This window comes from Elgaria multicarinata, chromosome 3, assembly GCF_023053635.1.
Source record: "Elgaria multicarinata webbii isolate HBS135686 ecotype San Diego chromosome 3, rElgMul1.1.pri, whole genome shotgun sequence".
In the NCBI taxonomy this organism is placed as follows: Eukaryota; Metazoa; Chordata; class Lepidosauria; order Squamata; family Anguidae; genus Elgaria; species Elgaria multicarinata.
Window position 1 is genome coordinate 172,681,556 of NC_086173.1, and position 25,093 is coordinate 172,706,648.

A 25,093-nucleotide genomic window follows, 5' to 3' on the forward strand; every position below is an offset into this window, starting at 1 on the left:
AACCCATGGACTTACATTGAACATGTTAAACACCTATTTTACTTTTAAAGTTAGAGACATCAGAATGGGCACCATGACAGCTTCTAAATTTTTCCAGATTCATGACCATTTTGAAGGAAATCCGAGCAGGCCCTGAATTTTGGGGAATATTTGAATTTCAGCCTAAATCAGAATCTTCCTCAGTTAACCATGCCAAAAATGAACACAGGGAATTTCAAGATGGAAAATTACTAAACGGGGTGTGCGTACAGACCTTGCGTTGCCACACTTGGGTCGCAATACATCTAAACACATCATTTCGTTCATGCCATGCACTCATTTCAAACTGCTATGATGTGTTGGTTTTTCAAGACGCACCCCCCCACACACACACATCTCGGTCACAATTCACACACTCCGGGGTATGCCCAGCCAATAACTGTAATATAACAATAAAAATACTAATCATCACAACAAGAAGAATTAAAACAAATATGCTGTCTTTATAACCAGGGAGGGGAAAGTGGACGTGCCCAGTGGGACAGTGTGGTCTGTGCCACCAGTCCTTCAGCCGGTCCTGTCTAGGTACCTGCCTTTGAGAAGCAACATGACACATGAACTCATGGGCTCCTTTCCACTGTTCCCCTTTGGAGGGTTCTGATGACCCTCCAGGGTAGTGGGCACTGGGCACGTCCACATGCCGTACAGCACATCATCCACTTGCACCACATCTATTCAGTTGTTTGCCAAGGTTATGGTGGGAACCTTGCAGTGCTGTGTTGCCTATCTGTTATTTTACTTTGTATATTATTTAAGGTTGTGTGTGTGAGTTTGCTGGGGCTACTGCTTCATCAATCCACTACAAACTGGAAATAGTCTGAGCCAAAGACAAAGAAATAAAAGTTACTAAGTATCCTGTTTTGTTATTTCCCGCCCCCCTCCAACATTGGGATTGGAGGATGCTTTGCATAGGCTGATCATTTATCATGATTGGGAGATAAACCTGTCAATCAACGTTAAAAAAAATAGGTTCCCCGCTCTCGCTTTATCCATTCTATAAAATTAATAGCAAGCAAACCGCTCAATGAAAAATTCTGAAAATCGACAGAAATGACCCCCAATCATCACTGTCTAAGCACAGTAAGATTCAGAGAAGTAGCTTTAAAAACAAAGTAATAGGTGTTCTTTCGCCCAATGCAATCCTATGTGAAAAAAGTTCCAAAACGGAGGGTGGAGCCTTGCGACTAAGCGGATTGCTCCGCAAATGGGCGACCCGCTTCATGACGCTTTGCCCCTAACCCGATCTGGTTCCGCCTTTGGTGGAGGTGAATCAGGCAGCTCTGCTATCGCTTCTACAAAGCGAAGCAGAGCTCAGCCCTACCTGTAACCTCCACAAGGCAGGAAGATCACATGGGATGACCAGGCCCTGGAGGCTAATGAATCCGGAGGGTTTCCTGCGCTTGTTGGGGGAGTTTCGCACAGTGTCCTTTATGGGCCTTAGGCTCTTGATATGATTGCTCCAAAATACACTTCCACGAATTGAAAATCTTTGCCACTTTCACATTTTTCTAAGGAGCTGAAGCTAATGAAACAATTGGTTTGACGCCTTAAATTCAAGGAGGAAAACACTCCGAAGACCTGACAAAACACTAATAAATGCCCATTGATGGACTTACTCTGTGGCAGTGATGGCTGCCAACCAATCTTACTTGGTTGCCATAATTGTATCTGCAAAATGTTGATATTATCTTAATGGTCTCCATGGAGGAGAGGAGAGTAAGGCATATTCAGAAGACAGCTCTGGACAGCTTGCTTTTCGTTTTGAGATATAACTAGACATTGAAAATAACCATTAGGGTTGGAATCCCACTTTCCAGTTCCCAGTTAAATGATCAACTAGGAGAAAATGGCAGATTTTAAATGTATTTTATTTTTACAGTATTTTATGTTGTTCATTTATTCTCTGAGCTACTATATATGAGTTATTCCATATAAATGAAAGCATTGTATAGCAGTCTAATTCTCAGTTCTATTGATCATCAGGATATTTAATATGTTTGGAAGGATTTGCATGACTAATAATATTTTTTTATATATCCTGTGTATCAAATCAGCAACCGTTCGTTTTGTCCCAAGATTTGAAGATGATTTCTGTGTTTATATTTGCAGATGATCACAGGGAGAGCAAGAAAAATGTCCTACATCAGAGAAGGAAAACTGAAACTGAAGAGAAGAGGGAAAACAAATCCATTTCTTTTGAAGGATCAGACGTCTGTGAAACTCCATTACTAGAAGCAACAAGTAAAAAGAACATTAACAATAGGAAGAACCAGAGGAAAAACTCTCGGTATATAAAGACTCAGAAGACTCATCTTAGTAAATATCAAAGATCTCAATACTTAGAGTGTGAAAAACAGTTCAGTTTCAAAACACAACTTAAGTTGCATCAAAGAATTCACACTGGGGAGAAGCCTTATAAATGCTTAGAGTGCGGAGAGAGCTTTGCTCGGAGCACATACCTTAAGCAGCATCAAAGAATTCACAGTGGGGAGAAGCCCTATAAATGCTTTGAGTGCGGAGAGAGCTTTGCTCGGAGCACGAACCTTAAGCAGCATCAAAGAATACACACTGGGGAGAATCCCTGTAAAGGCTTAGAGTGGGGAGAAAACATTGTCTACAGCACACACCTTAAGCAGCATCAAAGAAGTCACACTGGGGAGAAGCCCTATAAATGTTTAGAGTGCAGAGAAAGCTTTGCTCGGCGCTCAGAACTTAACCGTCATCAAAGAATTCACACTGGAGAGAAGCCCTATAAATGTTTAGAGTGTGGAAAGAGCTTTACTCAGAGCAATAACCTTAAGCAGCATCAAAGAATTCACACTGGGGAGAAGCCTTATAAATGCTTAGAGTGCGAAGAGAGCTTTTCTCACAGCACAAGCCTTAAGCAGCATCATAGAATTCACACTGGGGAGAAGCCCTATAAATGCTTGGAGTGTGGGAAAAGCTTTGCTCACAGCCCAAACCTTAAGCTGCATCAAAGCATTCACACTGGGGAGAAGCCATATAAATGCTTTGAGTGTGGCAAGAGCTTTGCTTGTCGCCAACACCTTAAGCGGCATCAAGGAATTCACACTGGGGAGAAGCCGTATAAATGCTTAGAGTGCAGGAAGAGCTTTGTTCACAGCTCAAACCTTAAGCGGCACCAAGGAATTCACACTGGGGAGAAGCCCTATAAATGCTTAGAGTGCGGAAAGAGCTTTGATCGAAGCTCAAGCCTTAAGCTGCATCAAAGAACTCATACTGGAGAGAAACCCTATAAATGCTTAGAGTGCGGATTGAGCTTTGCTCAAAGCTCAAGCCTTAAGCGACATCAAAGAATTCACACTGGGGAGAAGCCCTACAAATGCTTAGAGTGCAGAGAGAGCTTTGCTCAAAGCTCAAGCCTTAAGCAGCATCAAAGAATTCACACTGGGGAGAAGCCCTATAAATGCTTAGAGTGCGGGAAGGCCTTTGCTCGCAGCTCAAGCCTTAAGCTGCATCAACAAATTCACACTGGGGAGAAGCTCTATAAAAGCTTAGTGTAGCATTTATAGCATAGATTTGGGAGGACTTTTAATGCTTTATGTGTGTATGCTCCGTGTTTTAGAATTTTAATATTTGTATACTCATTTTTATCTTAATTTTTTAGAATTTCTGTAAAACACCTAGAGAGCCCTGGCTATGGGGGAGGAATATAAGTGAAACAAACAAATAAATAAATAATAAAGGGGTCTATAAGCCCATCGAGTCCAACCCCCTGCTCAATGCAGGATTCCAACCTAAAGCATACCTGACAGATGATTGTCCAACTGCCTCTTGAATTTCTCTAGTGTGGGACAGCCCCCAACCTTCCTAGGTAACTGGTTCCATTGTCGTATTACTCTAACAGGAAGTTTTTCCTGATGTCCAGCCGGAATTTGCTTTCTTGTAACTTGAGTCCGTTATTCTGTGTCCTGCATCCTGGAATGATTAAGAAGAGATCCTGGCAAACATATAACATTCTTGGCAAAACTTTCATTTTAATTGTTGCCATTCTCCCCAAAAGTGACAGTTGGACCTTTTCCCATCTTGCTTAATCTTTTTTAACTTCATTCATTCCAAACCTTAACATAATTATTATGAAATAACACGCAATTCATGTTTGTCAAAACAATTACCTAATATTTTAACTTCTTTTCAATATGAAAACCTGTCTTTTCTATCAATTTTAATTGTTCTTGGAGGTTCATATTTGTTGTTAACATCTTTGTCTTCTGTTTATTAACTTTAAAACCTGCTACTGCCCCAAATTCTTTCTATTTGCTCATCAAAATTTTGATACCCTTTAAAGGATCTTCCAGAGTCAAGACCAAATCATCAGCAAATGCCCTCAACTTATATGTCCTCCTATTCTCCCATCTTGTCTTCTCTAAGGGCCTTGCTAGACCTGCCGGCTTATGCCGACAGGGAGGCGGGGCCAAGGCATGCTACCGTTAGCGCGCCTCGCCCAGGCTTCCACACATCGGACGCGCAGGGATGTCGGGTCCCTGCGGCGTCTGCCTTTTTTTTTTTTTTTATCTTAAAGGGGCCGGGTGCGGCCCGAAGACGGCGGACAAGGTGAGTGTTTTTTTTAATGTGGGGCGAAGGATGGCAGGGTGGGTGGCAAGGGAGGAGGGGGGGAGATCGCGCCGCCCGAGCAAGCAGCCGAGTGGCGCTTGCCCGGGCAATGCCTGGCATGGGGCAGCATTGCCCAGGCAAGCATCGCTCGGCTGCTTGCTCGGGCGGCGCGGTCTCACCCCCCCTCCCCCCTTGCCACCCACCCTGCCATCCTTCGCCCTCCCCTCTCTTCCCCCCTAGGCCGATGGGCACAGCGCTCGTATGAGCGCTGTGCCAGGCAGGTCCGTGGCTTTTCGCGGCTACTCACGAGTAAGTGAGCAGCCGCAAAAAGCCGCGGATGTCCCTAGACGTTCCCCAGCTCCGGCCTGGGGCCGGAGCTGGGGAAAAGGCGCACCATAAGCGAATTCGCTTATGGCGCATTGTAGGAGGCCTCAGCACGGCCTGCCACCGGATTCCCCTGTGCGTAACTTGGACGCACAGCAGGGAAACCGGGTCAGAAGGCGCGCTAAGGCCTCGTGGAAAGTATAGGTAACCCGGGTGGAAAGTATAGGTAACCCGCTCTTAAGGTTTCACTGGGAAATTTGGAGTAAATATAAAGGGGAGCTGCTTCCGAGCAGCTCCCCTTTGTCACCGGTAATAATGTTAAAAAATTTCCCGGAGGAATTAAAGAGTAGATTAAGTAAAGTTTTAATAGAAAAAAATAAAATGAAATTAAGGGAATGGTTAAGAGAAATGAATACAAGAGAAGATATGGAAGAGGTTCTAAAAGATAAAAAATTAACTTGGTTAAATTATTGGCAATTAGAACAGTGGACTAAAAAGTGGGTCAGAGAAAATGGAGATTGTAGAGAATTGACGAAGTTTGAGGAATTAATAGTTAAGAAAGAAAAGGATAGGGGGAAAAGAACAGCGTCAAAAGGATTAATGAGTGAAATATAGAGAATATTGGTGGAGAAAGGGCTGATGGATAGTTCAGGTAAAATGGTTTGGGAGACAGATTTAAATGTACAAATAGGACAACAGTGTTGGGAGGGACTATGGAGGCAAAGAGCGTTGAGAAATATGTCAGTAAGAATAAAAGAGAATTACTTTAAAATTATATGGAGGCGGTACCTAACCCCGGTTAGATTAAAGAAGATAAATAATCAGCAAATTGTTGGAGAGGATGTGGGGGGAAACGAACGTATTTACATATGTGGTGAGAATGCAACTATGTACAAAAATTGTGGAAGATGGTGTTTTTGGAGATTGAAGAAATTGTGGGAATGAAGATAGAACGAACACCAAAAGTTGCATTACTGTCACTATTTGAAGATTTAAAATGTAAAAAAGAAATTAAGGATTTGATAACGAATTTGCTGACGGCAGCAAGATTGATTGTAGCTAGGAACTGGAAGATTCAAAGGGAATATTCTATTGAAGAATGGTATAAAGAAGTATGGGACATAGCTATAAATGATAAATTGACTTGTAATATTAAGTGGAGAAGAGGTATAGCTAAAACAAATGATTTTGAAGGAATTTGGAAACAGTTCCTAATATTTGTCTTTTCTAAGGGAAGTGGGAAACTGCCAGCAGAAGAAAGTATGAGATTTTGGAATCAGGAATGAGATCCCGAGGTGGGGGGTGCACTTATATGTTAAGTTTGATTATGTTATTTAGATATGATATTATGTATTCAACATTTACTCAACATTTATGTAGTATGTTGTTTTCTTTTTAATTGTAATGCTGTATGTTTAAGTATTGTAGAAAATAAAAATTTATATATATAAAAAAAAAAGAGCAGAAGAACTAGAAGGCACCTGTGGTAGCATTACAGTTAAGCAACCGCTTTCAGCTGCTGGAGGATGAGACTGAAGAATAGTCAGCATAGGAAGAATTACTGGGGACACCGTGCAACAGTGAACAAGACTCAGAAAGTCGGTCGACCAAGAAGAAAAGAAGAGTAGTTGTTGTGGGAGACTCCCTGCTGCGTGGGATTGAAACTAGTGGTGTGCACGGACCCCCCGCTCCGCTTCTCTTCCAGATTGGCGATTTGCAGATCGGCCCACTTCGCTCCGCCTATGTCTGCTCCGCTCCGCTGCAGAGCTCCGGATCCGGATCGGAGCTCCGTTTCCCCCCCCCCCCCCATAGGCTTGCAATAAGCTAAAAATATATACAACTTTTTTTCTGTTAAAGTTAGAAACCTCAAGTTTGGCACCATGACACCTCATGGATGTATACACACGCACGCCAAGACTCAAGGCAGTCCCATCATCCCCTGATTTTTGGGGAATTTATGAAAATCGGGCACCCCATTCACACCCCTTTCGATAGCTCCGTCTATTTGCACATTAGAAACCTCAAACTCGGCACCATGATAGCTTATCCAGGGATACACGTGCACGCCAAGACTCAAGGCAGTCCCATCATCCCCTGATTTTGGGGGAACTTATGAAAATCGGGCACCCCATTTGCAGACATGGACTATTCTCTGACATTTGGACAGATAAAAAAAGGGAAGTGGACACACAGATGCCATCTAGACCCACAATCATGCCAAGGTACAAGGCAATCCCATCATCCCCTGATTTTTGGCGGAGCTTAAACCTGCAGACAGCTCAATGGGGCCATTTCAAAGGAAATCCCAAGATGCCAGAATCTTCTTCCACACTTGAAAAATGGATTTGGAACTTCCAAAAATCTAATTGAGCGCAGGAAGGACTTCTCCCCTGAGTCAAAGCCAGACACAAACCATCCCTGTGAGGCGGGCAGGGGAGGAGGGAGGGAAGGCAGGCAGGCAGCAGACGTTTCTGGGGGCATAAGGAAGTGAGCCAAGGATAAGCCAGTAATGCATATAAAATGGAATAAATAAATAAATAAATAAACAAAGGAGGGGTGGAATTAAAAGCAGCAGTGTTGCTGAACAAACAACAAGAACTTTTAAAAAAAGGCTATATCTGTCTTTTACCAGTAATAGGGGGACGTGCCTGGGGGAGAGGGAAGCAGCTGCCAGTTCAACTCAAGACAGCCATTGCTTCACCAACAGCTCTGAGATTGAGAAGTAAACGCTCACTTCAACTCATAATAGGCATTGCTCCACCACTAAGAAGTAAACGCTCACTTCGACTCATGATAGGCATTGCTCCACCGTTTTACTCTCTTTGGAATGCTCTGATGGCCTTCCAGTGCAGGAGAGAGTGGGGGCACGTCCACGATGAGATGCCCTAGGGGAGCTCATCCCCTTGCACCACATCTTTTCAGTTGTTCCCCAAAGTTAGGGGGCTTTTCCTTGGGGCTGGGGTCTTTTATCCCCCCAGCAGCATCGTTGCCCCATCTGCTCCTGGGGGCTTCGCGGGATCCACAGCCATTTCCCCTTTGAGTGCGTAACGTAGCCTCCGGCATGACAGCCCTCCGTCCTTCCGACTGCCTTTGCTGCAGAACAGCGTTCCCCAACCTGGTGCCCTTCTGAACTCTAAACATGAATAGATGCTCTAAAAAGAGAGAGGTCAAATAGGGTGACCCTGAGCAAAGGAGGACAGGACTCCTGTATCTTTAACAGTTGCATAGAAAAGGGAATTTCAGCAGGTGTCATTTATATACATGGGGAACCTGGTGAAATTCCCTCTTCATCACAACAGTTAATGCTGCAGGAGCCCTGCCCTCTTTTAAACTTGGTCACTCTAGTATAGCTCCTGCAGCTTTAACTGTTGTGATGAAGAGGGAATTTCACCAGGTTCCCTATATGTACAAATGACACCTGCAGGTATTCCCTTTTCTATGCAACTGTTAAAGATACAGGAGCCCTGTCCTCCTTTTCACAGGGTCACCCTAATGTTAGGTGAGGCCTTATCAGGGTACAGGAAGATTCTGGACCCACGGAGCCGCTAGCCGTGAGGAGTACAACACACATGGCAACTTCTGCTCATAGTGGCCTCTTCTTGCACACCTTGACCCCTTCTTTGAGAGCAGGTCTGAGTCCATCTCAGGCTCAAGGCAGGAAAACCTTCAGCCCTCCTGGAAATAAGAGGTCTGCTGATGAACCAGTGTTTCTCTCCCAATGCATCCCATGGCTCAGTTCTAAGCCCTCTCTGTTCCCTGCACTTGAACCCCAAACAGGGACGGAAGCGAACAATGATTTCCACCCGCTCTTAGGATGTGAACAGCAGGGCTTCCTTCATCCATAAAAGCAGGACATATTAAAGCCAATGTCAGCACTTGCCCATAGCAAATCCATACTTGCCCACAGAGAAAACATAGCACAGTCCTTGTCTTTCACTCCGCTGCACTTAGTTTTTATTTAGTGTAATTTGATTTTATATTTCTGACTTTTAATTTTATTTATTGTGATTAATTATCTTCTTGTGTTGTCTTGTTTGGCATTGTAGTAGTAGTATTTATTAGGGGTGTGCACGGACCCCCCGCTCCGCTTCACTTGCAGATCCGCCATTTCCCGGATCGGGCCGCTCCGCCCCGCCCCCGCTCCGCCCACTTCCGCTCCGCTCCGCCCGGAGCTCCGGATCCGGAGCTCCGTTTCCCCCCCCATAGGCTTGCATTGAAAGCTAAAAAATTATACAACTTTTTTTCTGTTCAAGTTAGAAACCTCATGTTTGGCACCATGACACCTCATGGGGATATACACACGCACGCCAAGTTTCAAAGCAATCCCATCATCCCCTGATTTTTGGCGAATTTTTGAAAATCGGGCACCCCACACACAACATCCCTGCGAGGTGGGCAGGGGAGGAGGGAGGGAAGGCAGGCAGGCATGCAGCTGGCATTTCTGGGGGCATAAGGAAGTGAGCCAAGGATAAGCCAGTAATGCATATAAAATGGAATAAATCAATAAATAAACAAAGGAGGGGTGGAATTAAAAGCAGCAGTGTTGCTCAATAAACAGCAAGAAGAATTTTTTTAAAAAGGCTATATCTGTCTTTTACCAGCAATAGGGGGACGTGCCCGGGGGAGGGGGAAGTAGCTGCCAGTTCAAGACAGCCACCAACAGCTCTGAGAAGAAGTAAAACGCTCACTTCAACTCATAACAGGCATTGCTCCACCACTGAAAAGTGACCATTCACTTCAACTCATGATAGGCATTGCTCCACCGTTTTACTCTCTTTGGAAGGCTCTAATGGCCTTCCAGTGCAGGAGAGAGTGGGGGCACGTCCACGATGAGATGCCCTAGGGGAGCTCATCCCCTTGCACCACATCGATTCACTTGTTCACCAAGGTTAGGGTGGGGAGCAGTGCTGTGTTTCTATCTCTTATTCTTGGCTTAGTATATGATTTCAGGTTGTGTTTGTGCATTTGGTGGGGCTACTGTGTTAAAAAACACGGGGAAAAGCCCGTTCAGATGAAGAAAGAGAAGTTTCCCAGAATCCCAAGTTACCTGTTTTGCCTATGCCCTCCTCCAACTTTGGGATCATCATGACCGGGAGCTGACTCTGCCCCTCAGCCCTTTGAAAAAGGTATTTTTCCCGCCGATTTTTTAAAAACGTCTAGCCCGCGACCCGTACGATGCAGAAAGTTGAGAGTGGTCTCAAAATGACCCCCATCCACGACTCTCTGTGCACAAGAATTTTCAGAATGATAGCTTCAAAAACAACGTAGTTATGCGCGATTATTTGCCGCAATGCAATCCTATGGCGAAATGTTTTCAAGATGGCGACCGGAGCGCTCCGCCTGAACTAGGAGCTCCGAAAAATGGCCGCTTCTCTTCGCCTTGCTTCTAGGGGGTCCGCGGTCCGCTCCTACTCCGCCTCTGGGTAAGGCGGAGCAGGCCAATCCGCTACTGCTTCTACGCTCCTAATCGGAGCGGAGCACATCCCTAGTATTTATTTACGTTGTAGTCAGCAGACTATACCTTAAGAGAGATACCTTTAAGCAGTTTGCAAGGGAAAGTTGGTCTGGAATCCCTCTGACGGAAAACTGTCTTTGGGTTTATGGGCAGGTCATCGTGTTAGCAGAGGTGCCTCCATTTTTAAAAGGAAACTGTGAAGCAGCCATTGCACAGCAGCCAAAATGTCATGTATGCGAGAATATCTCGAGTGCATCCTTGCATCTGTCTTATCTAACATAAACAAGAGCTTCGGCTCTAGTCTTCCTGTGTCAAAGTTAACTCTCTGTAACTTACTGTAAGGCAAAGGGATTGTTTATAAAACAAAGGAGATTGTTTAGCAAAATTAGCTATGCCCCAGTGTTATGTTCTGATTGGTTTATGCTGCAACAGGGCCTTGCCCCTTGCAGGCTCAAATGCTGTGCTGAATTCCCAATGTCTTTGTCTGATTGCTCCCTTTGAAGAGACCAGGCCTTGATTACTAATCAATAAAGCACTTTTGAACCCTCTGTCGCTGGAATGGTGGAGTCGTGCTTAAGGGCTGTTTGGATTTCGTCCTTGGGTGAAAGAACATTGATCTAACAAATAGCGCCTGACTCAGATGATAAACCCATGTTGGATCTGTGCCTGCCAGTGGAACGGAGAGCCTTGATTGAGAGGGAGCGATTGCCGGGAGAAATTTCTTCCGCCCCTCAGTTGATGCAGTGCACTGTGCAGACATGGAGACGGAATTGACAGGACCATTCGAGCCAAGGTTACAAAACTGACTCCACCCCGACAGATGGAAGGGAACTAGGCAACAACAAATTGCAATCAGACGTGATAAGAAAGGGTGAAGACGGGAGACGGCTATTTGGTGAGTGAAACCTTTAATCCCTAGGACCCTGACACGGGAAAAGGAGGGAGTTGGGTGTTCACAATTGACCTCAGAAATGGGAAGCTTATAATCCATATTGGAAGAGTCCCCGAGCCCATTGGTTGTTGTCTTTGGGAAAGCTTTCATTGAAATTGAAATTGAAAAAGAAATTTTGAAACTGTGTATGAATGAGTTAAAAATGTTTTGTGAACGTCTTTTTATGTTAGATTGCCCCCTTGTGGATCTTTTGATCCAAAGTTAATTTCAGCTGTGTCATTGGAATCAATTTGCAAACGTAGAAATGTAATTAAGTAAATGTGCCTCTCAAAGGTGTTGTTGATGTTTGAAAAGTTGATGTTTGTACAAAAGTGAAAAAAAGAAAAGAATTGTCAGTTTGTGTTTTTCACCCGTCCCAAGTGAAAGAAATTTGATGCTAGATACCCCTTTCGGCTAAGCAGAAAGAATGTTTTGTTTTCAGTGAAAGTAGTTCAAAGATTTTGAAGACTTTGTGTATTTTGTCTTTCACTAACCTCAGATAATTAGAAAATGTAGAACCCCACTTTCACCAGCTTAAATGTCTTCCTTAGCTTTGAAGATTTACTGCCTGAGTTAAAGCTCAAGTCCTTGTAAGCAGACGTTTTGCCAGCCGGAATCATATGCTTAGAATCACATGTAAGATGAGAGAGTTGCAGAAAGACAGAGGAATGTAAGCTGAGAGTTGGTTTGAAAGACTTTTAGAAAGTTGTTTTGAAAAGATGTGGTAAAGTGTAAACTGAAGTGTAAAAGATTTGAAGGAAAGTGGAGAAGTTGAATAGGAAAGTGTTTGAAGGTTAGTGTACGTGGCATGGTTTTTGACCAGAAGGAAAAGGTGGGGGGGGGGACCCTGCCTTGAAAAGGTTTTGAAATACGTTTTATTAGAAGAAAAGACATTTGAAAGGACATTTGAAGCACTAGTCAGTGCCCCAGCATGTGTTTTGAATATTATGTTCTGAAAATTGCCCAGTGGCTCTTTTGGGCAAGGATATTCTTATTGCAGGCCCAAATTTCCTTTGGCCTAATAGAACATTTGAAATGCTTTGAGCCCTGAGCCTGAGCCCTAAATGCAACTACAATTGAAGCCTAAAAGTACCCCTGTGTCCTTGCGTCAGTATCCTTTGAAATTAGAAGCCAGAAGAAGAATACAGCTTTTTATTGCTTTTTAAAAATGGACTTGTGAAATAATTAAAGCAATTAAAAACTCCAGCTTGCATTACTGGTGTGCTGTGCCAAGAGTCAAGTCCCACCTGGAGACCAGTGGAGTACAGTGGAAGAAGCCGACACCTGAACCCCGCCCGCCAGTCCAGATATGAGATCAGCCTCCTCATGGACCCAAGGCTCGCCTTATTGAAACCTGCCACGTTGATACCTGAACTACAAAGAAAAGAAGACGTTCCAGAGCATGAATGCCTTGAAGTCTTGCAATTTGGCACCAAACCTCGCCCAGACCTATATGATGACCTCGAGTTGTTTACTGATGGATCCAGCTACAGTTGTACAACAAGCTGCTGAACTCATAGCATGCACAGAAACCCTGAAACTTGCTTCAGGCAAAAGACTATATTTACTGATTCAAAATATCACATGGACAGATTTGGAAAGAAAGAAGATTTGTGACTGCCAATGAGCAGCCAGTGACCCATGGAGAATTAACAGCTAGAAGCCCTGATGTTGCCAAAAGAATTGGCTAATTTGTCTACAAGCGAGCTGCCATAATTGGAGCTAGCCCATTTCTCAGCATTTGAATCCACCTTATGAAAAAGAAGACTTGGAATTAGCACAAGAATTCAAAGCTTTCAAGAACCCAGAAAGATAATTTGTTACCCCTGATGTGCCAAGAATCATCATGCTTAAAGACCTCTTCAACAACTGAAAGACTTTTTGAGAACCAGTGAATTGTTTTTACTCGCCTCATTTGTAAATGCATCCCCTGCAGCCATGAGAGAGAAAACATGGACTTGTTATCCCTTTTTTTTAAAGAATCCAGATTGACTTTGCTGAAATATAAAAGTTTTTTTTAATACCTACTTGTTTTTGTTGACTGACTGGTTAAATAGAAGCTTTTCCTTGCCTGAAACTATAGAATCAGACCTAGAAAGCTATTTTACTTCTTAGGTAGTGTAGAACATGGCAAAAGCCCTAAAAATGGACTGGCACTTCCATAATATTGCCAGGATTCGATCATTTTTGTCTGTCTCTTCTGCCAAGACTCTTGTTCATGCATTGGTTATTTCTCGGTTGGACTACTGCAACCTTCTTCTCACTGGCCGTCCTTCTTCTCACATCAGTCCATTGGTTTCTGTCCACCACTCTGCTGCTAAGATCATCTTCTTGGCTCTCCGCTCTGACCATGTTACTTCACTGCTGAAATCTCTTCATTGGCTTCCAATTCACTTCAGAATCCAATATAAACTTCTCCTGTTGACCTTCAAAGCTTTTCACTGTCTAGCTCCTTCCTATCTCTCCTCTCTCATCTCACACTATCGCCCCGCTCGTGCTCTTCGCTCCTCTGATGCCATGCTTCTCACCTGCCCAAGGGTCTCCACTTCCCTTGCTCGGCTTCGTCCATTTTCTTCGGCTGCCCCTTACGCCTGGAACGCTCTTCCAGAACATTAGAGAACTACAAGTTCAATCGCAGCTTTTAAAGCTCAGCTAAATACTTTTCTTTTTCCTAAAGCTTTTAAAACTTGAATTGTTCTGACTTTTATACTCCCTGTTTGGTGCATTCTCTTCCCCTCCTTATTGTTTTATCATGGTTTTATTAGAATGTAAGCCTATGCGGCAGGGTCTTGCTATTTATTGTTTTACTCTGTACAGCACCATGTACATTAATGGTGCTATATAAATAAATAATAATAATAAGACCCTGAAAGAACCCTAGCAAAAATTAAATTAGAAATTTCCTTGAAATGGGTGGATGTATTTCCAATTGCATTGTCTTAAGACTTTTAAGACTTTTAAGAAAAAGTCTTAAATTGTTTTATTTTGAACTAATGTTTGGCTTTTCCCCTCAGGTTTTAGTGGGGGGGAAAGAAAAAATTTAAGTAGGAATTGGGGAATGATTTATTCCAAGAATATGTAATTGCCCTGCAGTTTTCTTTTTCAGCTCCATCGTTATGCTGCACCTTTCCAGAGATTGTCATTAGAAGAACCCTATCCACCTGTTCCAGCCTGCCTGCTTAAAAGTAGAATCCTAGAAGTGGGAAGTTCCTTGCTGCTTTGTACTTGTAAGTCATTCTGCTGTGAAGTTATTAGAGACAGATAAATGGACACATTGTTCTAAAATAAAGCCCATCAGCCTCTGCTTCCCTCCCAAGAAGACACAGGCAAAGAACAGCCATCTGCCTTCTGGTGCACCGGAAGCCACCAGAAACACAGGCGAAGAAACCAGCACGGAGCGACCCACGTACTCAGCCCAGCATTTAAGTTAAATTTGATAAGCAAAACAAATGAGCTTGCATTTATATGAAGATTGTGTAGTTGTAATTTTGATAATTCTTATCCTGTTCATAAGTTTCTTACTATAGTAGTTCCAAGTGTTTCTTTAATTGCCATAGCAAATGTTTTTAAGAAAGGATTTTGCCTATATTTGTGCCTTTTACCATTCATAAGTAACTTAACTTCATTCCACAATTGCCAAACGTTCTTTGCAAACCCTTATCTTCCTGCCTTGCAAAAGCTTGTGACCACCACACAATCCAAAATATAAGATAATTAAAGGTTCAGAATTATGCACACATATTATGCTTTGAATTCTACCCAAGTACTTTTAGAGCCCTACGTTACAGATGAAAAGAAAGTTAACAAAGAAAAATCTACATGCAGAGGCACATACAATTTTAGTGACATGCCCTCCTATAGTCTTGCCATAGTTTAAATTTCACAGATGTCATTTAGAAAAATGAATCAGTGGCCTTATTAAACAACTCTGTGTTCTCTTTCAGCGAAAGTAGAGCCACTATCGTAAGTTTTTAATAAAACTAGACAACCACTCACTGATGATCTATTTAGATGGCTCAATCGTTAGTTACCCAATATGGAGTAGTTAAAAGAGGGATTTCTTGCATTGTATTTTGTTCTATTGTAATGATTTTTGTTTATCCTTGTTTTTTGTCTTCCCTGTATTTTGTCTCTTGTGAAAAATCTTGCAAAATCTGTAATCCACCAGCACATGTATTTGCATTACGAAGCCTTAGCCATAGATGATCAAAAAGAAGCTAGCAAGCTTAAGTTTTAAATCGCTTTAAAGGGGGGAAAATGTTAGCAGAGGTGCCTCCATTTTTAAAAGGAAACTGTGAGGCAGCCATTGTATAGCAGGCAAAATGTCATGTATGCGAGAATATCTCCTTGAGTGCATCCTTGCATCTGTCTTATCTAACATAAACAAGAGCTTTGGCTCCAGTCCTCCTGTTTCAAAGTTAACTCTCTGTAACTTACTGTAAGGCAAAGGGATTGTTTATAAAACAAAGGAGATTGTTTAGCAAAATTAGCTATGCCCCAGTGTTATGTTCTGATTGGTTTATGCTGCAACAGGGCCCTGCCCCTTGCAGGCTCAAATGCTGTGCTGAATTCCCAATGTCTTTGTCTGATTGCTCCCTTTGAAGAGACCAGGCCTTGATCACTAATCAATAAAGTGCTTTTGAACCCTCTGTCGCTGGAATGGTGGAGTCGTGCTTAAGGGCTGTTTGGATTTCGTCCTTGGGTGAAAGAACATTGATCTAACAATCGCACCCTCGTTATCTCAGTAATTGTCTATTGTCTTGCAAGCAGTGCATCCTGTTTAACTTCCAGCTTAAATCCGGGGAACAAACATGGTAAGAGAGCTAGTTTAGCAAACACCGGGAATGAGAAAAGTTAATCCCTTTACTCAAACCTGACAATGAAGGTTGACTCACCGAAGGAGGAGGGAGGAATTGAGGGAGCACGAAATGGGTATATAAACTCTTGATATGTTCTTAATAAACGTGATATTACCATCATCACCCATCGGTGTGCGGGTTTACTACATTCATCATTTGTACATAACGTCATTTCAAATTCAGATTTGGATTGCTCAAACCCACCATTCTTTTGACTATTTTAAACCTTTCCATGACTTGCACAAAAGAAAACATAATTTGCAACATACCAAAACATGTATGACCTTTCAGCAGCTCCTCCCTTGATTTTAACTTATATTCTTCTTGTGACTTTTCTAATACATCATTATATGTCAACCATTTAGGCATACTTGTCAATTCCCTTCTATGATTAGCCCCCTGGGCTGATACCCAAAGTGGTATTTTCTGACAGAACCTTGGTTTATATTTGTTCCATATTCTTAAAACAGCACGTCTTACGTTATTATTAAATTCTATGGTAACATTTACTCCAATGTTCAGTTCTTCTAAGTTTTGAAGTAAAAAATTCCAACTAAAGTTGTTAAATGCTTTCTCTGCAACCGCGAAAACCAAGGCAGCCTGTTTTTCTGAAGGTTTTGCCAGATATTCCACAACATTTAAAACCATCCTTACGTTGTCTCCCATCTGTCTTTTGGGTAAGAAGCCACCTTGATCCTCATGAATGAATTCTTGTAGAACTTTCTTCAGTCTTTCCTCCAAGCTTGCTGTGAATAACTTATAATCATGATTTAATAGTGATATTTGCTAACTCAAAATTTCTTTCCTTCACTAAATTCACCCCCCCATATCCCATATGGTTAACATTGATAGTTGTCGTTGAATCACTTTAATTTGTTGAGGAACACTTGCCTTTCCGGTCGTTTCCCTCAGGTCTTCTTGTTGAGCACCTTCAGAGAGGACAGAACAAAGCACAGGCAATTCTGCTATAATCGGAAAGGAAGAGACCAAACAGAAATAGACAATATGGATGGAAAGGGGTCTCTAGTGGTGGTAACCTGCAAAGTGTATGCAATGTTCATGTTCCTGCCTGAGATCGACATGGCGGACACCTGCAAGACTTGCAAGCTGGTGGCACAATTGGAAGAGAAATAGCAGCGAGTGTCCACCCTCCAAGGAATAAGAGAAGACTAGGAGTTCTTAGAATGGTGGAACTACAACAGCAACAAGAAGAACAACAGATCGAAGAGCAACAGCCAGTGGAAGCAGAAGTGGAGTATGTTGTGGTGAGGAAAGCCAATGAAGAGGAAACTCCCTGGAAAAGGGTGACAGTTAAGAGCAGAAGAACTAGAAGGCATTAGAGTTAAGCAACCGCTTTCTGCTACTGGAAGATGAGACTGAGGAACAGTCTGCATAGGAAGAATGACAGAGGACACCATGCAACAGTGAACAAGACTCAGAAAGTCGGTCGACCAAGAAGAAGAGTAGTCGTTGTGGGAGACTCCCTGCTGCGTGGGATTGAAATCCAAGTATGTCGTGAAGACCCAATGACTCGCCAGGTGTGCTGTCTCCCTGGAGCACAGATTAGAGATGTGCCTGAAGGATTGCCAAAGCTCATAAAGCCCACAGACACATGCTCCTTTCTTCTCATCCATGTGGGAATAAATGATGTCACCAAGCGGAGCTACGAAGAAATCATGTCAAACTTTGAAGTTCTGGGAAGGAAGCTGAAGAACTATGGGGCCCAGGTATTCGAAGTTGTTCGAAGAGGATTAGAAAGGGAAAGAAGAATACTCCGGGTGAACGACTGGCTACAAAAGTGGCACCGAAGAGAGAGGTTTGGATTCTGGGACCACGGGCTACGCTACTTAGAAGATGGACTGGTGGCAACGAATGGGTTGCACCTCACAAGGGCTGGAAAGAATGAGTTCGGCCACAGCATGAAGAACTTGATCAGGAGGGCTTTCAACTGAATCTTACGGGGGCAGGAGACGTAAACTTCAAGGCAACAATAGATGAAGGCCCATACACCACAGTATTATTATTATTATTATTATTATTATTATTATTATTATTATTTATTTATTTATATAGCACCATCAATGTACATGGTGCTGTAAAGATTACACAGTAAATAGCAAAACCCTGCCGCATAGGCTTACAATCCATACCACAGTATGGAGAACAGCTCCAATCGTGCCCAAAAATAGTGTCCACAACCATGTAGGAACAAAGCCAGACAATAAAACACATGGTCTTCAATGCCTATATACTAATGCCCAGAGCATGGGAAACAAACAGAACGAACTTGAACTCTTAATACATGAAGGCAAATACGACTTGATAGGTATAACTGAAACTTGGTGGGACGACTCCCATGACTGGAATATAGCAATTGAAGAATATAACTTGTTCAAAAAGAGCAGAATTATTATTATTATTATTATTATTATTATTATTATTATTATTTATTTATTTATATAGCACCATCAATGTACATGGTGCTGTACAGATAACACAGTAAATAGCAAGACCCTGCCGCATAGGCTTACAATCTAATAAGTTGTAGTAAACAATAAAGAGGGAAGGAGAATGCAAACAGGCACAGGGAAGTGTAAACAGGCACCGGGTAGGGAGAAGCTAACAGTATAGAGTCAGAACAAACTCAATATTTGAAGGCTATAGGGAAAAGAAAAGTTTTTAGCTGAGTTTTAAAAGCAGTGATTGAGTTTGTAGTTCTCAAGTGTTCTGGAAGAGCGTTCCAGGCGTAAGGGGCAGCAGGAGAAAAAGGACGGAGCCGAGTAAGGGAAGTGGAGGTCCTTGGGCAGGCGAGAAGCATGGCATCAGAGGAGCGGAGAGCACGAGCGGGACGATAGTGTGAGATGAGAGAGGAGAGATAGGCAGGAGCTAGACCGTGAAGAGCTTTGAAGGTCAGCAGGAGAAGTTTATATTGGATTCTGGAGTGAATTGGAAGCCAATGAAGAGATTTCAGAAGTGGAGTGACATGGTCAGAGCGGCGGGCCAAGAAGATGATCTTAGCGGCAGAGTGGTGGACAGAGACCAGCGGACTGATGTGAGACGAAGGAAGTGTTGGGTTATTGTGCCAGAACTTTTCTCTCTCTGGAACTCTGTTTGTGCTCAGAAACAAACACACATCACGCAGGTCTTACACAGCAGAGCTGGTTTATTTCCTTCAGGCTTCTGTGCAGTTCAATTCAGATCAGTTCAGATCAGCACACTGAGGCATACACAGAGAGCAGTGATCATAGAGCAGTGATCAGTAAGCAGTGATCAGTTCCATTTTACACAAGTGAGAAACTATATACAGATCTACACAATTCTTATCTACATTACATACAGCTGTGATGAGGCTAACTTAGAATCTTGGCAAGGTTCCCAGAACAGCCTCTATCTCAAGGTAATTGCCCACAGATAGTCTTTCTCTGTTTAACCCTGAGATAGCCATACACACACAATTTTAATGACTAAGCAAGTATTTCTTTTCATATACTTAACAGTCCTCCTCTTGCGCATGTTGTTTAAATTGTGTTACAATCTGAGACCCAGCTTTAAAAGCATCTCTTTGTGTTTTACCATTGAACATTCCACCTGTCCTTTCTCATTTTGTTTTACTTTGAATACCCATTTACTGGTAATGGCTTTACGACCTTCAGGTAAAGGTACTAGCTCCCACGTTTCATTTTTTTCCATTGCTCTGATTTCCTCTGACATTGCTTCATGCCAGCCCTGAGCTTCTGTAGGTTCCATTTCCTGAATTTCCTCAAATGAAGTAGATTCATAGGCTATTAGTAAAGCTCTATGAGAAACCTGTTTGCTTTGGTATTCATCTGAATAACGAATTGGAGCTTTGCGTTCCCTTTCTGATCGTCTTGGCATAGTTACAGGCATAGTTTCCTCCTCTACAGTTTCTTCCCCCTCCCTCTCTTGCTGAGATTGTTCAGGAATTTCTTCTGTTTCTACAGCTTTCTGTTCTACAGGCAAACTTACATACTGTTTTGTTTCCTGCATTTGTTCATGAAAAACTACATCTCTGCTCACAATTACACTTTTGTGATATGGAGACCACAAACGATAGCCTTTGGTTTGTGTATCATATCCCAACAGTTTACATTCCAAACCTCTCTGAGCTAGTTTTCCTGGTCTGTTTTCTTTCTGAATATGAGCAAAACATTTACTTCCAAAAACCCTTACATGTGACACTCTAGGTTTTCTTTTGTAAAACATTTCATATGGGGTTTTTTCATGTACAGAGTGGTAAAGCCTGTTTAACAAATAATTTGAGGTGGACAAAGCTTCTGCCCAGAACAGATTAGACAATCCTGACTCTTTCAATAGAGCTCTTAACATGTTCTGCAAGGTTCTGTTTTTCCTTTCTGCAACTCCATTTTGAAACGGTGAATATGGAGCAGTAAGGTCATGTTGTATACCCTCATCACTGAGGAATTTTTTAAATTGGTTGCTAAGAAATTCACCTCCCCGGTCCGTTCTTAGATTAGCTATAGGTTCTTTAAATCTATTTTTACTCCACTTAACAAAGGCTTTAAACTTTCCAAAAGTTTCACTCTTCTGTTTTAACACATACACAAATCCAAATCTACTGTAATCATCAACAATAGACAAGAAAAATCTGTTTCCTCCTTGACTTGTCTCAAAAGGACCTGCAAGATCTGCATGAATTAATTCAAAAATTCTTTTTGTTGTTCTCTCACTATGTTTTGGAATGTTTGACTTATGACACTTGGTTTCACTGCATACATTACATTCTACATAGTTAGAACATGGTTTGATTTTCACCCCTTCACACAATTCTGGAATCTTAGAAATTATTTTATAGTTGGCGTGACCAAACCTTTTATGAGTTAAATGGATACACTCTTGGTGTGGTTTGCAATTGGCTATTGTTTTTGTTGTGACTTTGCTGGCTACAACTTCATTTTCTGTACAAGTATTAATCACATACAAAGAATCTTTCATTATTCCCTGCACACACACCTTGTTTCCCTGTTTTATAGTACAATTTTCTTCAGTAAAACAAACCTCATACCCCATTTCTGTTAACTGAAACACACTTAGAAGGTTTGTTTCCAATTCTGGTACATATAAAACACTTTGTAGTTCAACTCCCAGACAATCAAAATATACATTACCCACACCACAAATCTGGATTTTTGTTCCATTTGCAAGGGTAACACACTTTTGCTCTGAAGTAGAAGTTTCCAAGGTTACAAATGAAAGTTTGTCTTTTGCCATACTTATTGAAGCCCCAGAGTCCAAAAACCAAGGATTCATTGTCTCTTTGATTCTTGCTAGAAGACACTTCTTTGTTGATTCAGCTTCATTCATGTTGTTTTCTTCTCTCCACTTTGCTGTCAACAGCTTTTTCTTCTTGTTGTTGCAATCCCGCCTTAAGTGTCCTGTGGAACCACAGTTAAAGCATTTCCTTGCCTTTAATGCAGCCACCACATCAGAAGTTTTATGGCTTTGTTGAAATTCAGCCACAGGATGTTTAAGGCTCTGTTGTTTTGAAGCTTGTCTTCTTTCATAGGTTTCCAGTAGTTTTCCAGCTACATACTCGAGGGTTAAATTTTTCTCCTCTTGACTTTCCATCATGGTGACAACCGCGTCGTACGATGAATCAAGACTTGACAAAATCACATAGACTTGGTGTATAGTTGTAAACTCCATCCCTCGTGCCCTGAGTTGATTGAAGATTTCTCTCATGCTTTTCAAATGGTTTGACATAGACTCCCCTGGTTTCAGCTTCATTCCATACAGCTTCCGGGTTAGAATTATTTTACTGCCCGCTGTTTCTCTTTGATATACAGCTTGTAGCGCATTCCAGCACTCTTTTGATGTATTCAAAAACTGAATGAAGGAAATTTGAGAGTCTTCCACAGCTAATGCAATAACTGCCATTGCTTTTGCATCGTCCTTAAACCATTTAGCATTCTGTGGATCTGCTCTATCTGGTGGATCCTCTGTGACTACATACCACAGTTCAGCCTGAATCAGATACATTTGCATTTTGTAAGACCATAATGCATAGTTAGAGTCATTCAGCTTTTCTAACAATTGATGCAAACCAGACATATTAGCTCCTGCCATTTCCTCTGCTTTAGGAATTGGTATCTCACCGTCCTCCTGCTCAGAGTCCTCCTCAGAGTCAGCCGACTGAGATTTTTCCTCACTTTGCAGCACTGGCTTTAGCTTGATGTCTTCCTTCATCAACAGTTTTCTGTTTTAGCAGACTCCTGGTTCTGATACTGCACCGTTCCCATCAAGTTCTGGTTCTTCTGCCTGGATTAGGCTGGCGTAGGCTGGTCTAGGCTAGACTGGGCCCATAACCTTTGTTGGGTTATTGTGCCAGAACTTTTCTCTCTCTGGAACTCTGTTTGTGCTCAGAAACAAACACACATCACGCAGGTCTTACACAGCAGAGCTGGTTTATTTCCTTCAGGCTTCTGTGCAGTTCAATTCAGATCAGTTCAGATCAGCACACTGAGGCATACACAGAGAGCAGTGATCATAGAGCAGTGATCAGTAAGCAGTGATCAGTTCCATTTTACACAAGTGAGAAACTATATACAGATCTACACAATTCTTATCTACATTACATACAGCTGTGATGAGGCTAACTTAGAATCTTGGCAAGGTTCCCAGAACAGCCTCTATCTCAAGGTAATTGCCCACAGATAGTCTTTCTCTGTTTAACCCTGAGATAGCCATACACACACAATTTTAATGACTAAGCAAGTATTTCTTTTCATATACTTAACAGGAAGGCCAGAGAGAAGAAGGTTGCAGTAGTCCAACCGAGAGATAACCAGTGCGTGAACGAGAGTCTTGGCAGAAGAGACAGACAGAGATGGTCGAATCCTGGCAATATTATACAGGAAAAAACAACAGGATTTAGCTACTGCCTCAATATGAGGAATAAAGGAGAGCGAGGAGTCAAATATAAAGCCAAGACTACGAGCTTCCTTGACCGGAGTAAGCGTGACATCGTTGACAGTAAGAGAGAATGAGAGGTGAGGAGAAGGTTTAGGAGGAAAAACAAGCAGTTCAGTTTTTGCCATATTAAGTTTCAAACGACGATGAAGCAGCCAGGCTGAGATATCTGAAAGACATGCCGAGATGGAGGCGGAATTGCACTATATGTTAAAAATACCTATTCCTGCACAGAAATACAGGCTGATGAGACTGGGAGCCCCATTGAGAGCATCTGGATTAAAATGAATATGGCAAGGAATAAAAAGAACATGATAATCGGAGTCTACTACCGACCACCCAATCAAGGAGAAGACAAGGATGAAGCTTTTGAAAAACAAATTGGCAGTGTTTCAAAGAAGTGTGATGTAGTAGTGATGGGGGACTTCAATTACTGCGATATCTGTTGGGAGACAAATACTGCCAAAAACAGCCCTTCCAAGAAATTCCGGATTTGTGTGGGTGATAACTTTCTCCTACAGAAATCCTTGACTTGATATTGAACAATAGGGATGAAGTGGCAGTTATGGGAACTCTGGGGGAAAGTGACCACGTCATACTTGAATTCTTGATTATAAAGGAAGCAAAAGCTGAGTGTAGGCATAACTGTACACTGGATTTTAGGAAAGCTTATTTTAATAAATTCTGAACTATGATAAGCAAGGTCCCATGGCAAGTGACCTTATAAGAAAAGGAGTCCAACATGGGTGGGAATATTTTTTTAAAAAAGAAATCTTAAGGGCACAATTACAAACCATTCCAACAAGGAAAAAAGATAGAAGACAACAGACGAAACCAATGTGGCTCCACAAAAAGCTTAGATATGATCTGAAAGAAGTGGAAAGAAGGCTACAAAAGAAGAGTACAGACAGGTGGCGCAGAAGTGCCGAAATGGCGTCAGGAAGGCAAAAGCAGAGAATGAGCGGAGATTAGTGAGGGATGCTAAAAGCAATAAAAAGGCTTTCTTCAGGTCCGTGAATAGTAAAAGACAGAAGGAAAGCAATGGTGGTTCAACTGCTTAACGAGGATGGGTAATTGATAACAAATGACAAAGAAAAGGCTGAAGTGCTCAATTCCTACTTTGCCTGTCTTCTCCCAAAAGCGGTCTGTGACCCCTCTGGAAAAAGTGAAGCAGAAGTTGAGGGGGCAGGATTACAGTCTGAATTTGATTTAAAAATTGGTCAAGGAACACCTAATTTCCTTGAATGAGTTCAAATCTCCAGGGCCTGATGAACTGCATCCTAGAGCTAGCAGAAGAACTCTCCGAACAACTGTCCTTCTTCCATGATATCTTTGCGAAATCATGCAGGATGGGTGAGGTGCCTTATGACTGGAGGAGGGCTAACGTTTTCACTTCTACAAACAGGGAAAAAACGAGGAACCTGGGAACTACACACCAGTCAATCTGACATCCATCCCTGGAAAAATTCTGGATCAGATTTTAGAGAAGTCAGTCTGTAAGCATCTTGAAAACAATGCAATGATTTCTAGAAGCCAACAGGGATTTGTCAAGAACAAATCCTGTCAGACCACCCTTGTTGACTGGAAATGCTGTGGATGTCATAAATCCTGACTTCAGCAAAGCTTTTGACAAAATGTCCCATGATATTCCGATTAACAAACGAGCTAAAAGTGGGCTGGATGGAAGAACTATTAGGTGGATACCTAGTAGGCTACAGAATCAGATTCAAAGAATGCTTATCAATGGTACCTTCTCAATCTCGGGGGAGGAAAGCAGTGGAGTACCGCAGGGCTCAGTCCTGGGACCAGTGCTCTTCAACATATTTATTAAATGTTGAAGGAGGTGCAGGGAACGCTTATCAAGTTTGCAGATGACACCAAATTGGGTGGGATAGCTAATACCCTGGAAGACAGAAACAAACTTCAAAGTGATTTTGATAGGCTGGAGTGCTGGGCTGAAAA

The 25,093-nt window shown here is 42.3% G+C and overlaps 2 protein-coding genes across 2 annotated transcripts in view; one reads left to right on the forward strand and one right to left on the reverse strand.

The window, feature by feature from the left end:
• Positions 1-25,093, forward strand: part of LOC134396274 (zinc finger protein 420-like) — a 647,156-nt gene that overhangs the window by 554,038 nt on the left and 68,025 nt on the right. Inside the window, exons 6-7 of the mRNA XM_063122695.1 lie at positions 2,421-2,587; positions 2,660-3,557. Coding sequence (XP_062978765.1) covers positions 2,421-2,587; positions 2,660-3,557 — 1,065 coding nt within the window. The remainder of the gene's footprint in view (positions 1-2,420; positions 2,588-2,659; positions 3,558-25,093) is intronic.
• LOC134396269 (uncharacterized) overlaps positions 1-25,093 on the reverse strand; it is a 298,553-nt gene that overhangs the window by 25,928 nt on the left and 247,532 nt on the right. The window lies entirely within an intron of this gene.